The sequence below is a fragment of the Nelusetta ayraudi genome, unplaced genomic scaffold, assembly GCF_046127955.1.
Source record: "Nelusetta ayraudi isolate G7.1 ecotype Tasmania unplaced genomic scaffold, CSIRO-AGI_Nayr_v1 ptg000082l, whole genome shotgun sequence".
Taxonomy (NCBI): Eukaryota; Metazoa; Chordata; class Actinopteri; order Tetraodontiformes; family Monacanthidae; genus Nelusetta; species Nelusetta ayraudi.
In genome coordinates, this window is record NW_027466132.1 from 2,185,556 (window position 1) to 2,198,129 (window position 12,574).

Here is a 12,574-nt window from a genome sequence, read left to right on the forward strand (position 1 = left end):
AGCCAGCATTGTCGTTTCCCTTTAGTACCGTGAGAAATTCTAAATCTGTAGTTTGAGATACCGTTCACACAATGCAAGCGTGGATAGGAACGAATAACAAACGAGATCAAGACGTGATCAAGAGGATGCGGATAGCTCTTGCAAATATGCAGGTTACCTCAGTAAAAACGGAAATGTATACCACGAAAGGGCGCTCGAAAGGTGACGCTGCCTGCTTTGAATTTAGTTAAACATAACGTAACCCTGGAAAACACGACAACTTGTAGGTAACGTTATGTCAATGGTTCAAAACCTAGAGGCAAAATTCCTAATGTGTAATGTGTACGAGCGCTCTGACAGTGCGCGTTCCCGAGAGATGCACCCCCTCCTCACGTACTCCGCGATCGTCGTAACACCGGTTTCCTACGCCGTCATTACTTGACGCCATTTGAACAGTTATTATGCGTGTAATCGTCGCCATTGTGACCCTGACCACGAGTTAAGCGTGCGGTCGCGGTAACTAGTCGGCGTGTGTGAAGGCATAGACGCGGCCCCCTACTGTTCCTTTTACTCATTCATTCCACTCGCACATTGATTCCGGCATGATGGGTGGAGAGAAACACCCGGCTCACATGTTGCCACACACACACACACACACACACACACACACACACACACACACACACACACACACACACACACACACACACACTCTCTCTCTCTCTCTTCTCTCTCTCTCTCTCTCTCTCTCACACACTTATTTTAAACTCCACCACAGTGGCCATTTTGTACTTCGAGAAACCGCTGTACAACATCTCCATCGCCAATACACTTAAAATAATCGCCAGGGCAGCTATATTGAAAGCCTCTGTCCAACCGCGCACAAAAAGGGCGGGCACTTGGTTGCGCATGCGCACCCTGTACCTCTCGCTTGTTCTATCAACTCAAGAATGGTGGCTGGAATCCGGCTGGCCGTCCATGTTTAAGAATAAGTTACTCGATACTTGTGTAGACGCCTTCACGAGGTTTTCAACATTTCATGGATGATACCGGTAAGGCCGAAAAATGTTTGTTCATGACTGCAGTTGGTGTAGCGCGAGTATTGTTCACATTGTTCTAACCGCCAGCCGACGTCTTTGACTAATGTTAGCGTTAGCTCGCTGGCTAGCTAACGTGGCCTGAGATGGAGGATAATGTCTAGCACGCCGCACTTGGTCCTAGTTAGTGGGTTTCGGTAGTTAAACGCGTATTACAGTGATACCGGTAGTGTACGGCAATCGGCTCGCGTCTGTTATAATCACTCAGGACGGTCACAAAACATAAATAAGTGAGCTAAGTTTCTGAATGAGCGCTAACGCGAAGGCGGCGTCAGCCATGCCGCGGCGTACTTTCTCGGAAGTAGGTTGGATTGTAGGCCCAATATGAGGTTGAACTTAGACCGTGCAAACAGACCGAGTGCAACGCACTCTCAAATAGAAATTCACCCCATACCCTCAGACAAATTCACCTCACACATGTTGTCACTTGGGCTTATTTTTTTCCCCCTGACGCGCTGACCTGTATTCAGTGGAAAACCAGACGCGCAGATGTCCTATTTTCGGCCGGCTGCGCAAGTCGACTGGCGTCCCAGAACACGGAAGTCCCCTATCAGTTAGTTTGAAGCCTAATTATCATGTTTTATATAAGCCTATTTAACTTCAAATCAAACTTTGAATGCAAATAGAACAGAACGGGTATTGGAAAGCATGGTTTTGCTCATTTCAGAGGTAGCTCCATGCGTTGGTTATTGTTGAAAGTTTGCGCACATAAAGTTATCAAGAAAAGCTCTGGGAAAATTCAGTGGCGACCAACAACTAATAGCAGAATAAGGGAATTCTAATTTTGTTTTATGATGTAATATTCAATGTTTAAATAATGCTAAAAAATAAAATTTATTGTATCATATACACTACCAATCAAAAGTTTTGAACACATACTTCTGATTTAATGCCATATATTTCATTTTCATGACTGTTTAAATTGTCGATCGTCACTCAAGGCAAACTATGAATAAACACATATGGAATATGTATTAATCAATAACTCAAAGAAGTTTTAATATTTTAGATGATCTAGAAGAGCCACCCTTCTTATAAAATTTATATCTATTTAATATAATATTTTTTCTTTTGCCACAACAATCCACATATCTTGGTCATATATGTCATGTCTTCAGTATGTGTCTGCAGTGTAGAAATTGTAAAGATAAAGAAGAAACAAGTGTGTCCAAGCTTTTGACTGGTAGTGTACAATCAATATCCTTTGTCCCAAACTGTACTGAGACTTATTGGTCTTCTTTTCTGGCAGGCCTACAATTCTCCAACAACAGTGCTGGAATGCTGAACACTGAGGCTCCTACCATGGAGAGTAGCAATGGGGATACCTTCCTTCCTGTTGCAGATCAAACTGCTGCCTGGTCCGTGGACCAAGTCGCTCCAGAGTCACTCACTGCTGCGCTGCCTCAAGACACAGATTGTCCCCAGGAAGAACCAAACCAGCAGAAGAATTCCACACAACTCGGCTCAGTGGAGCAGTTGCAGGTTTATCAGGAGGAGCAGCAGCCGCCACTTCTGCCACAACCTCCCCAGCCGCCAGAAGTGGCGGCAGAACTGCCATCAGAACCAACAGCAGAGGCAGGAGAGGCCCAGCAATATAACCCAGAGGCCGCAGGGAACAATGATACTCAAGGTAAACAACAAGTGTTGTAGCTTAGCCAAACGCATCTGTGATGTTAAATCTGTGATTTAAGGATCACTTAAATTGAATTATAACAGCAGTTTTCTCACAAAGCTTTTCCCACCCCATCTTTTAAACCAAACCTAAGAATTAAGTCAACTTAGATTATATCATCAAAATCTAGATATAATTGTTGAATTAAAGAGTAGAAACATCGCCGTGCTTCTTTGTTAAATTCCTCAGAAGGGACGGAGGCCCAGCAAGAGATGGGCGATGGAATGGACATTGAAGAAGCACCCAAAGAGGCAACTGAGGAACCAGCTGTTCCCCCAGAGCCAGAGCTGCCCAGTGAGTTTGAGAAGCTCCTCAAAGGGTGCGAGGAGAACCCGGAGGACTTCAACGGCTGGGTCTACCTGTTGCAGTATGTGGAGCAAGAGGTAAGCACCGGTGATGCATGTTTTGTTATTGCTGTAATCAGTCCAAAGGAGAGACTTGTGCAGTAATGCCTGGTCAAAGTGGGTCTGTTTATGCATCAAGCTAATTCTAATATTCATGTTTTCATTCTCTCTTGTAGAACGCGCTCACAGCCGTCAGAAAGGCATTCGATGTGTTCTTCCTGCGTTACCCTTATTGCTATGGCTACTGGAAGAAGTACGCTGACATTGAGAAAAAGCATGGCAACGTACAGGTTGCAGAAGAGGTAAAGTGAAGCAGATTGACACGTTTGCTATCCAACCCCATTTGTGATGATCTTTAAAAAAAATCTAAATAGTTCATCTTGCTAAAGAGATTTCTACAAACTTTTGAGAAGTCTGTCAAATTACCGTCTTAAATGTTGTTTCCTCTGCAGTTCTTTTCTGTGAGTTTTTACAGTAGAGATGCAAAATCTAAATTTTTTTTTGTATGTGATTGGTTTTTACCATAGGTTTACAGAAGAGGCTTGCAGGCCATCCCTCTCAGTGTAGACTTGTGGCTGCACTACCTGACCTTCATCAAAGAGAACTCAGACCTTACAGATCCTGAAACTGAAGGACGCATTCGAGCGTAAGTGTTTCCAATAACCTTTGCATTTTTGTCTCGCTGAGAATTGTACACAGTCAAATATTTTTGAGATTTATTATCTTTCAATGCATTAATTTTCCCCGTCTTCAGTGCCTACGAACACGCCGTGCTTTCGGCAGGAATCGACTTCCGCTCAGACCGCCTGTGGGAGTCCTACGTCACCTGGGAGACAGAGCAGCAAAAGCTGGCGCATGTCACCGCCATCTACGACCGCATCTTGGCCATCCCGACTCAGTCGTATTCCCAGCACTTTCAGAGGTCGGGCTCAAGTAAAAAAGGAAAAAAAATGTGGTTGTTATCATACCACGTCTCCAGAAAACCATGTTCCCTGCAGCCATTTCACGAAAACTGACCGTGTGTTTAATTTGCGCAGGTTCAAAGAGCACGTTCAGAGCAACAACCCAAAACACTTCTTGTCGGAAGAAGAGTTTGTTCAGCTGAGGCAGGAGCTCTCAAAAGCCAGCCTGGCACAGATGGGCGGCGAACAAGACGAGACACCTGCTGTTCAGGAAGACTTGCCTCCTGGTACAGAAGACCTCTCTGACCCTGCAAAGGTACAAATCCAATTTCAAGTCCTACAGGAGATTCTAACTTTCTGAACAAGCTGCTTGCAGGGATTATCAGAAGCCTGTCGCTTCCTTCTTTTTTTCTTTTTCCCCCTTTTTTTCTTATTTCTCTTCCTAAGGAAGGCTTATTCAGGTCCTGAGGTTTTTTTTTGTTACTGGAGCCAAGGCACGGGCAAAGTTTTCACACTGTTCAGGAATCAAACACTTGTCCTTAAGACCCAAGAGCTTGCAGCTGTTAATCTATGGTGGATTAACACCTTGCCCACCTACTGGCTTGAGCCAGCTCGTATTGATATACATCTCTGCCTGGTTTTGAAATCATGAAGTGATGTTGCATGTCATTTCCCAGCACAATGACAAATGTGTCGTGTTTATCTTCACACAGAGAGTGACGGAAATTGAAAACATGCGACACAAAGTGATCGAGGCTCGGCAGGAAGTGTTCAACCACAACGAACATGAAGTCAGCAAGCGATGGGCCTTTGAAGAAGGGGTATGTTCCACAGTTGGCCGTTTTTTTTTTTTTACTTTCCCCGCTCAATTTTCAATTCTGCTAATAAAACGTTTGAACCCGTTGCAGATCAAGAGGCCATACTTCCACGTGAAAGCCCTGGAGAAGACGCAGCTGAACAACTGGAAGGAGTATCTGGACTTTGAGATTGAGCAGGGGCAGGAGGCGCGCGTGCTGGTCCTCTTTGAAAGATGCCTGATCGCCTGCGCACTCTATGAGGAGTTCTGGCTCAAGGTAGCCGAGTCTTTTTCCTTGGCGTCACCTCCGCTACTTTCCCTGCACTTCCCCATCCACGATGATAATCACATCGAGACAGTAAACGTCCTGCACTCTCTTTGCGTGTAACGTTGATATGTGACTGTATCTGTTGTATTAGGGGATGGCCAGCTTGCCACACAAGATATGACTGCAGCATTTGCCAACTACTACGTTGCATCTTCTTCGTCTCCCCACTACCTTACAGAAACTTATCTAATTGGTTCCATGAAGGTGCTGATGGGTTTACACAGAAAATTTCAAAAAACGATCTTGTCAATGAAGAAATTCAGTGTTTCTGTCGTCCGGGAAAAAATAGGTTTCAAACATGTTGTCTCTTTTTTTTTTGCCTTTCTTTCTCCCCTGTTCCTTTTCTCTTGCCCTCCCCCTGCACCTCCTCCAACTTGCTCTTTCTCTTTCACTCTGAAGTATGCAAAATATGTAGAGAGCTACAACGCTGACGTTGTGAGACACATCTACAAGAAGGCCTGCAGCACCCACCTGCCCAGAAAACCGGCCATCCACCTGCTCTGGGCAGCCTTTGAGGAGCAGCAAGGTAGGTAGTGGCCAAGCTCCACTCAGTTGAACTATATGCTTACACACACAGCACAAAAATTATTTGATACAAGGTAAAAAAAATCACACTCACGGGGTTGTGCGTCCTTCTCCAGCCAAGGTGGATGAGGCTCGGGAAATCCTGAAGTCCCTGGAGGCAACGATCCCGGGCCTGGCCATGGTGCGGCTTCGGCGGGTCAGCCTCGAGCGTCGCCACGGCAACATGGAGGAAGCGGAAGCCCTGCTAAGGGAGGCCATGGAGTGTGGAAAGGACAACACCGAGATGGCGTTCTACGCCGTGAAGTTGGCCAGACACTACATGAAGGTGCAGAAAAGCCTGAGCAAGGCGAAGAAGGTGCTGCTGGACGCCATTGAAAAAGACCAGGTGAGATGCCGGGACGCGGAGATTAATATGGACATTGACCTCCGAAGACGTTGCGTGTCAATTACAAATGTGTTTCATCCTGGGACTCTTGCAGAAGCCAAATTTGTCTAATTAAATGCTGTTTGTTGACAGCATCACCAGCCTCTTGGGAAAGCAGAAAAATGTAATGAAATGAATCTGATTATTATTCTTATTTTTTTTTGGAGATTCACTGCCGTATGTTTGTATACTGATCTTTTCCTTCTTTCCAGACAAATTCCAAACTCTATTTAAACCTGCTGGAGCTGGAATACAGCGGAGACGTAACGCAGAACGAGGCTGAGATCTTGGCCTGTTTCGACCGGGCCTTAACGAGTGCACTGCCGCTGGACTCCCGCCTCCTCTTCAGCCAGCGGAAGGTCGAGTTCCTCGAGGACTTTGGCAGTGACATTAACCTGTGAGCTCCCTCCCCAGCCGCACCACCAAAACATTTAATTAATGCCCACGTGGTCGCGTTTGATTACTAAACCCGTCCTTTTACCTCTCGCCAGACTTGTAGCTGCGTACGAAGAAAATCAAAAACTACAGAAGGAAAGCGAAACGTCAAAGACGACGGCAGAGAACGGCTATGACAGGTAAATAATGGGACGGGAAGGAAGCGATGCAAAATTCGGGATCACGTCAGACTTGACAGCGGACTTTGCCTGACTTGTGTGAAATCTCACGCAGCTCTCAAGAACCCGACGCTAAGAGACAGCGCATGGACGATGGCTCTGCAGCTGCTGTTTCCGCCATGACAGACGCACAGGCCAACAGCCAGGCCTACAACTACAACTGGTACCAGGTGGGTTTCTTCATCCCAGCTGTTGACACTTTGCGTCGCTCATTCACTTAAAACCTTTGTCTTATTAACTGTTCCTTTCCCCCTCCCTCCTTTGTTTTCTCCAGCAACAGTACAGCGGCTGGGGACAGAACTCCTGGGGACAGTACAACCAATACGGCCAGTATAGCCAGTACTACCCCCCTCCTCCGACATGATGTGCAAATGCCTGACCGATGGTCGGGGGGGAATGCGTCCATTCGGATCTGCCTCTGAACATGGTGTCACGGAGTTTCAAAAATCTGACCACAACAAGTTGATTAGCTCCCTCTTGGTTTAGTGTCTATTTATATAATTACAGCTGATACATGGTTTCAATTCAAATGCACTCGGCCCTCCATGGCAGTCATACTTACAAGAATGTTTATCGCTTAGTTCATCATCTCCGTCACTGGTTGCTCCTTTTTTTTTGGGTTCTCTAATGCATGTTTTGTGAAGGCAGATTTGTATTTCCTTGAGTGCTAAGAGTTTTTTTTTTTTTTTTTTTAGACCAGAAGGTTGAATTTGGTCTGTGTCCAAGATACTCATAGAAAACCATTCAATGTTCCTGAGTTGTTTTGCTTCCCAAGTTGAAAGACTTTTATGGTTGTTTCCTTTAAAGCAAATAAAGAGTTCCTCCTTTTTTATTTTGACTTGATTTCATAATAAAGAGATTGATATCAATGAATGCTCATGGTGCATTTTTGCGCTTTTTTTTTTTTTTTTTTTTTAAAGAAATCACACAGAATTATTATTAAGTGGGATATGTAGTACAGACACTATTGCATTGTATAGGTCCAGACCTACTCTAATTTCTAATTTAAATGATTAACAAAGTTGTAGTGAATGGGATTTATAAAGTGAGAAGTCACTAGAAAGTAACGACTTGACAGTATTTGGATCGGTATATAACTCATAACGGCTTATTGGGAATATATGAGACAACACGACCTACATTTGAAAATCAAATATGGTTTCGCATTGTTCCGGATTAGATAACGGAAACGGAAAAACAGATCGATCTGAAAACTAGGGAAGCCGCGATAGGGAGTCCAAAGCACGGAAGGCGTGGACACGGCGTGACGAAGCTAAGTAAACCCGCACATGCGCAGTGACGACCCTCAGCCAGTCCTTTCTATGCTTAGCGTTGAACGACTAGCATCAAACGAGGTGAGGCCTGTGCGTTATTTACGAAGAAATGCCGAAAAATCTGTCGAAACTGAAGACTCGACGTCGCTTTCAGGCTATTAATACAGTTATTTCCACACCAAGTACTTTAAACTGATCAGTTGGGCGGTATTTCGGCCATTTGAAAGGAACCTTTCGAAACGCGTGTTCCATGTGGCTAGCGAAGCTAACATGGCATTAGCAAGATGCGGAGAGAGAAAAGTCTTCCTGTCTCCGACACGCTGTTTTCTTTCTTCCAGTTTCTGACTACTAGGCGTTCTAAGCAAATCAGTACTTAGTAATATTAACAAAATGGTAAACGACCTGTAAACGAGTTATCTTAGTTGCGACGAGCCGGTAACTATAACTGTCTACAAGTGTGTTGCGCCGTTGTACATCCAGGCTGTGTGCTATGTTGCGTTCTTAGGAGTGTTCTGAAACGTGTTGTAGATATATATATATATATATTTTTTTTTTTTTACATCAGCTTGGTGTCAAACTACCTGTCTGTAGAGGGCAGGGTGTAACTCTCAGGTCATGTTTACAACGCTTTCGACGTGTCAATTGGCCCTGGTCATGTGCAAGAAGTTATTGCCTCATTGACAGCGTCTAAACTTGGCCTATTTTCTTCCAGCACCAAGATGCAGCTCTTTTTGCGTGCCCAGAACACTCACACCCTTGAGGTGACTGGAGAGGAGACTGTTGGACAGATCAAGGTAAGAAAGTGTGCACTCTTTGCTTACCCCCCCCCCCCCCCCCCCCCCCCATTTGTAAAATTGAGTTAAAATGTGTCCCGTCCATTTGGTTTGTTAGACCAGAGGCAGTGAAATGCTCTTTATTTGTTGCTCCTCAGGCTCATGTCCAGGCTCTGGAGGGTCTCCAGGTCGAGGATCAGGTCCTGCAGCTGGCTGGTTGCCCTCTGGAGGATGAGGCCTCTCTGGCATCCTGTGGTGTCTCAGAGCACTGCACCCTGGAGGTAGCTGGCAGGCTCCTTGGAGGTAAAAACCTAGCAACTGCGAAGAGTTTTGACAGCTGAAATCAGTTTTGATCCGTTGGCAGAAGTGGCTTGATTTGCGTTTTTAAACTTTACCTTTCTTGCCAGAAACAAACATTGGGGACAACTATTATGAAAAAAAAAATCTTGAATTTCATTCATGACATCATTCATTTTTTCCCTTCTCAGGAAAGGTCCACGGTTCTCTGGCCCGTGCCGGAAAAGTGAGGGGACAGACACCCAAGGTAAGATTTTTCTTTTTCTTTTTCTAATACATTACATTTCAGCATTAGGCATACTGATTTTTCCCTCTTTTTTTCTCAACGTTAAAATCTCCTAATTTATCTTCTATCCTTCAAGATAAATTCATCTGTAGTGTGAAATTTACCCATATCTCTTGTTCCACTGTCCAGGTTGACAAGCAGGAGAAGAAGAAGAAGAGGACTGGCCGTGCTAAGCGTCGCATCCAGTACAATAGGCGCTTTGTGAATGTTGTGCCCACCTTTGGAAAGAAGAAGGGACCAAATGCCAACTCCTAAATGCTTTAATTGCCCAGAGGAGAACCATGGTCGCCACCACCCATCAGTTTTTACCAAGTTTAATGTTATCCTGCTGTACAGAATAAAAGTTGGCTTGGGCAAAAGTGAGCTCTTTGTTTTCTCTCTGGTAGGAATGAGTATTTTATGCGTATGCACAAACTCAAGTTTCAAAGAATAATAATTACATTCCTATTATATTTCCAAGTAGGTATTTTCAGTTTCACGTTGAAGCCTAATTACAGATGTACAGGTACCTGTAGAACTGTGTCACACAGGTACTGCATCCTAACAATGAGTTTAAATGAGTAGGAATGTTTGTGCGAAATCAGAACTATGGCCCTTTAAAAACTAGTCTTGATGTACATGTGTGGTTTTATGTTACTCTCATTATCACTGGTGTCAGGAACACTTTAGGAATGCCATAAAAGCTGAGCTTAAAACTGAACAAGCATCTAAAGAACGACCCAAGCCTGAACCTTATGAAGACAGGATTTGATGGACTACTTTCAAAGGAAGCACCTCTGGGGGTTAGTGAACTGGTGCACGCTCACTTACAGGCTCATTCTACCTCAACACGTTTCTCATTTTGTGCCTTTAACAGTTAATCAATCCTGTCGTGATGCCATTTTCCATTTAGGATCAAACTAATTAAAATGCACCGGTCTGCAACCAAGAAAACAAACCAAAGGTTATTGGAACACAACGTGTTTATCTTTGACAGTGCACATGCAAAAAGTAGTCTATACACAAGAAAGGTTTCTCATATGTACATTATTGACAAGCCATCACATGCAGGCCCAAATAATGGAAACTGGAAAGTATTTCTTGTGTGTTGACTGAAGCAGAAATGGCAGCCCAGTCCTGAAGCCACTGTGTGTTGACAGGTTTAAGAGAACCGTTGAAACATTGAAATGCCGCCCGCGTTCAGCGTTTCAGTCCACAGACACCAACTCCACTTCGAAGATCAGCTTCGCATTGGGAGGAATTCTGGAAGAGCTCGAGTTAAAGGACAACACAGCAGACAAAGAGTAATTGCAGTGTGAAAAATAATTGCCTTCAACATTTATGAATTTAACATTGCATGCGCAAATTCAAAGGATACTTGGAGTCGGGGACACCCTTCTTTCCGTATGCCCACTCGGGTTCAATCTCCAGTTTGGCTTTCTCACCCTTGCTCATGGTTAGAAGGGCCTCATCCCACTGTGAAGTAAGACACGGTCAGCAGGGAAACCACTAAAAAGAAAAAAGTAATGAAAAAGGCAGAGCAATGGTTTGACTTACCCCCCTGATGACTCTGCCCACGCCAACTTTAAAGCTCAGAGGTTTAGCCTGCTTTTTCTTCTTTGCTGCTGTATAAGTGAAGCAATTTTTATTTTTATTTTAAAATAATAAAAATGGTAAAATCAACAGACTGACTTGGTGCATGTAGTGTAAAAAAGATTGTACCTGTGACAACGTTGGTGTCAAACACGGTTCCGTCCTCCAAGGAGCCGGTGTACCAGCAGCTCACAGTGTCGCCTTTCTTGGGGAAGTTTGTCTTGTCACCTTTCTTCAGGATGGCCTTGGTGTACCTGGGTGGACCCTGTGAAAGAGCAACACACGGGCCATGGGTTAGAACAGGCGTGTAGACCAAACAAAGAAGACGGCCGGTAGCAAGCAGCAGCATCATCATCATCTCCAAGCAGGTACCTCATCCACCACCTCTGCCTTGACCTCTTTGGGCTTCTCGTCAATTTTGACCGCTTTGACCTGCTCTGCGAGTTCTTCCTCTGATTCTGTGCCTTTGAACCTCTGCATATGGGGCGGCAGAAGTCATCAAAAATATAGAACAGGCACAAATGGAAACAGAAGAAAACAACAAAGCAACAATATTGCTCACTTTGCTCTCAAAGAGCTGGTTGTAGGCAGTGACGAGCTGCTCTCTTTTCGCTGTTTTGGCAACATTTTTGATACTTCCCAACAGTTTGTGCTCGTTCAGGAACTGCACAGAGAAAGAAAATGGGATTAGACAAAGAGAGAATTGGACATCTCGCGCTGTGACGTAGCATTCTCTCCCGAGGCGTTCCTCGTAAAGTGGGATAGAATAAGACAAAACCGCGCAGAGTTAACGTTAGTTGTCAATTAAAGTAAGACGCTGTGGTCTGTATGCGGCATGCAGAACACTTAAATAACAATGTCTTGCTCTGTATATTGATGTTCGAGTGACAGTGCGTAGGCTCGAGAACCTGCTTCATCCGCTAACCGCGCAGCATCCAGCAGCGCCGCTGCGAGGGACGTCAGCTTTTTTATTCTCAAGGTGTTGAAGCGGGAAGCAAGAGGAGAACCACTGGGACAAACGTACCGAGTGGGCTGCATTGTCCTGTAGGAACTTAATGATGTCTTTTTTGGGCAAATCGTCACTTTTGAGCTGCTCTTCGCTCCACTCCCGTGCTGGTTCCGCCGCCATTTTGGAGACGATAGACGAACTTTGACCTCCGTGACGAATATTTTAGTGAAAACACCAAATTTCTTTTTTTAAAAGCAAACCAACAAAAAAAATTAACAAAAAGATTTCCAAAAATAAGTATGCAACCACACGTTTTTACTATTAAATGAAAGGCTCTATGTGCTAATTTAGTTTGGGGTGAATTATAGAATGTCCATGGCAATGATACGTGCGTGCACTTCTCTCTAGTGGACAATGTTGGTATAACACTTGACTTTATACCCCGGAATATATTTTTTTTGTATCAGAATTCATTAATCATCCTTTTCTTTGGCCATATACGCATTCTCATGACATATATCCAGTTTTACAAACGAGAGAGTGATTTTCTTTGCAAAAAAGAACTGAAATGTCTTGCACAACAAAAACGTTAAGCACTATAAAGCCAGTGAAAATGTAAATATTGTTTCACTACTGAGCAATGATATGTACAGAATGCTGAAGGTAACATTATGTCTTAATCGAGATGCTTGAGCATAATCATATACTCACTGATATAAATATGCATAATTATATAATCATT

At 44.2% G+C, this 12,574-nt stretch overlaps 3 protein-coding genes across 7 annotated transcripts; 2 read left to right on the forward strand and 1 right to left on the reverse strand.

The window, feature by feature from the left end:
• Positions 1–61: 61 nt before the first annotated feature.
• On the forward strand, positions 62–7,554 carry prpf39 (PRP39 pre-mRNA processing factor 39 homolog (yeast)). Of its 4 annotated transcripts, none has more exons than XM_076044695.1 (15): positions 68–201; positions 2,326–2,706; positions 2,938–3,131; positions 3,269–3,394; positions 3,620–3,738; positions 3,847–4,014; positions 4,130–4,310; positions 4,708–4,815; positions 4,903–5,067; positions 5,518–5,644; positions 5,760–6,028; positions 6,280–6,464; positions 6,559–6,642; positions 6,737–6,851; positions 6,956–7,554. In XM_076044695.1, exons 1-15 carry the CDS (start codon positions 72–74, stop codon positions 7,043–7,045), a joined length of 2,442 nt encoding a protein of 813 aa, XP_075900810.1. In that variant the 5' UTR covers positions 68–71; the 3' UTR covers positions 7,046–7,554. The 4 variants fall into 4 exon arrangements, 3 of the variants coding, with proteins under 3 accessions (XP_075900812.1, XP_075900810.1, XP_075900811.1); XM_076044696.1 differs by lacking the exon at positions 68–201 and adding an exon at positions 873–1,031; XR_012928890.1 differs by lacking the exons at positions 6,737–6,851; positions 6,956–7,554 and adding an exon at positions 6,161–6,191 and having other exon boundaries at positions 62–201.
• A 360-nt stretch (positions 7,555–7,914) lies between these two features.
• On the forward strand, positions 7,915–9,674 carry faua (FAU ubiquitin like and ribosomal protein S30 fusion a). Its single transcript, XM_076044702.1, has 5 exons — positions 7,915–8,036; positions 8,668–8,749; positions 8,887–9,031; positions 9,217–9,272; positions 9,441–9,674. The coding sequence occupies exons 2-5, from the start codon at positions 8,675–8,677 to the stop codon at positions 9,564–9,566; spliced, it is 402 nt and encodes a 133-aa protein (XP_075900817.1). The 5' UTR covers positions 7,915–8,036; positions 8,668–8,674; the 3' UTR covers positions 9,567–9,674.
• A 581-nt stretch (positions 9,675–10,255) lies between these two features.
• Positions 10,256–12,057, reverse strand: fkbp3 (FKBP prolyl isomerase 3). 2 transcript variants are annotated; one of them, XM_076044699.1, is made up of 7 exons: positions 11,908–12,057; positions 11,446–11,547; positions 11,256–11,357; positions 11,013–11,148; positions 10,848–10,912; positions 10,669–10,766; positions 10,256–10,553 (listed from the first exon to the last, which is right to left on the reverse strand). In XM_076044699.1, the coding sequence occupies exons 1-7, from the start codon at positions 12,010–12,012 to the stop codon at positions 10,499–10,501; spliced, it is 663 nt and encodes a 220-aa protein (XP_075900814.1). In that variant the 5' UTR covers positions 12,013–12,057; the 3' UTR covers positions 10,256–10,498. The 2 variants fall into 2 exon arrangements, with proteins under 2 accessions (XP_075900814.1, XP_075900813.1); XM_076044698.1 differs by having other exon boundaries at positions 10,848–10,915.
• Between the last annotated feature and the right edge of the window lie 517 nt (positions 12,058–12,574).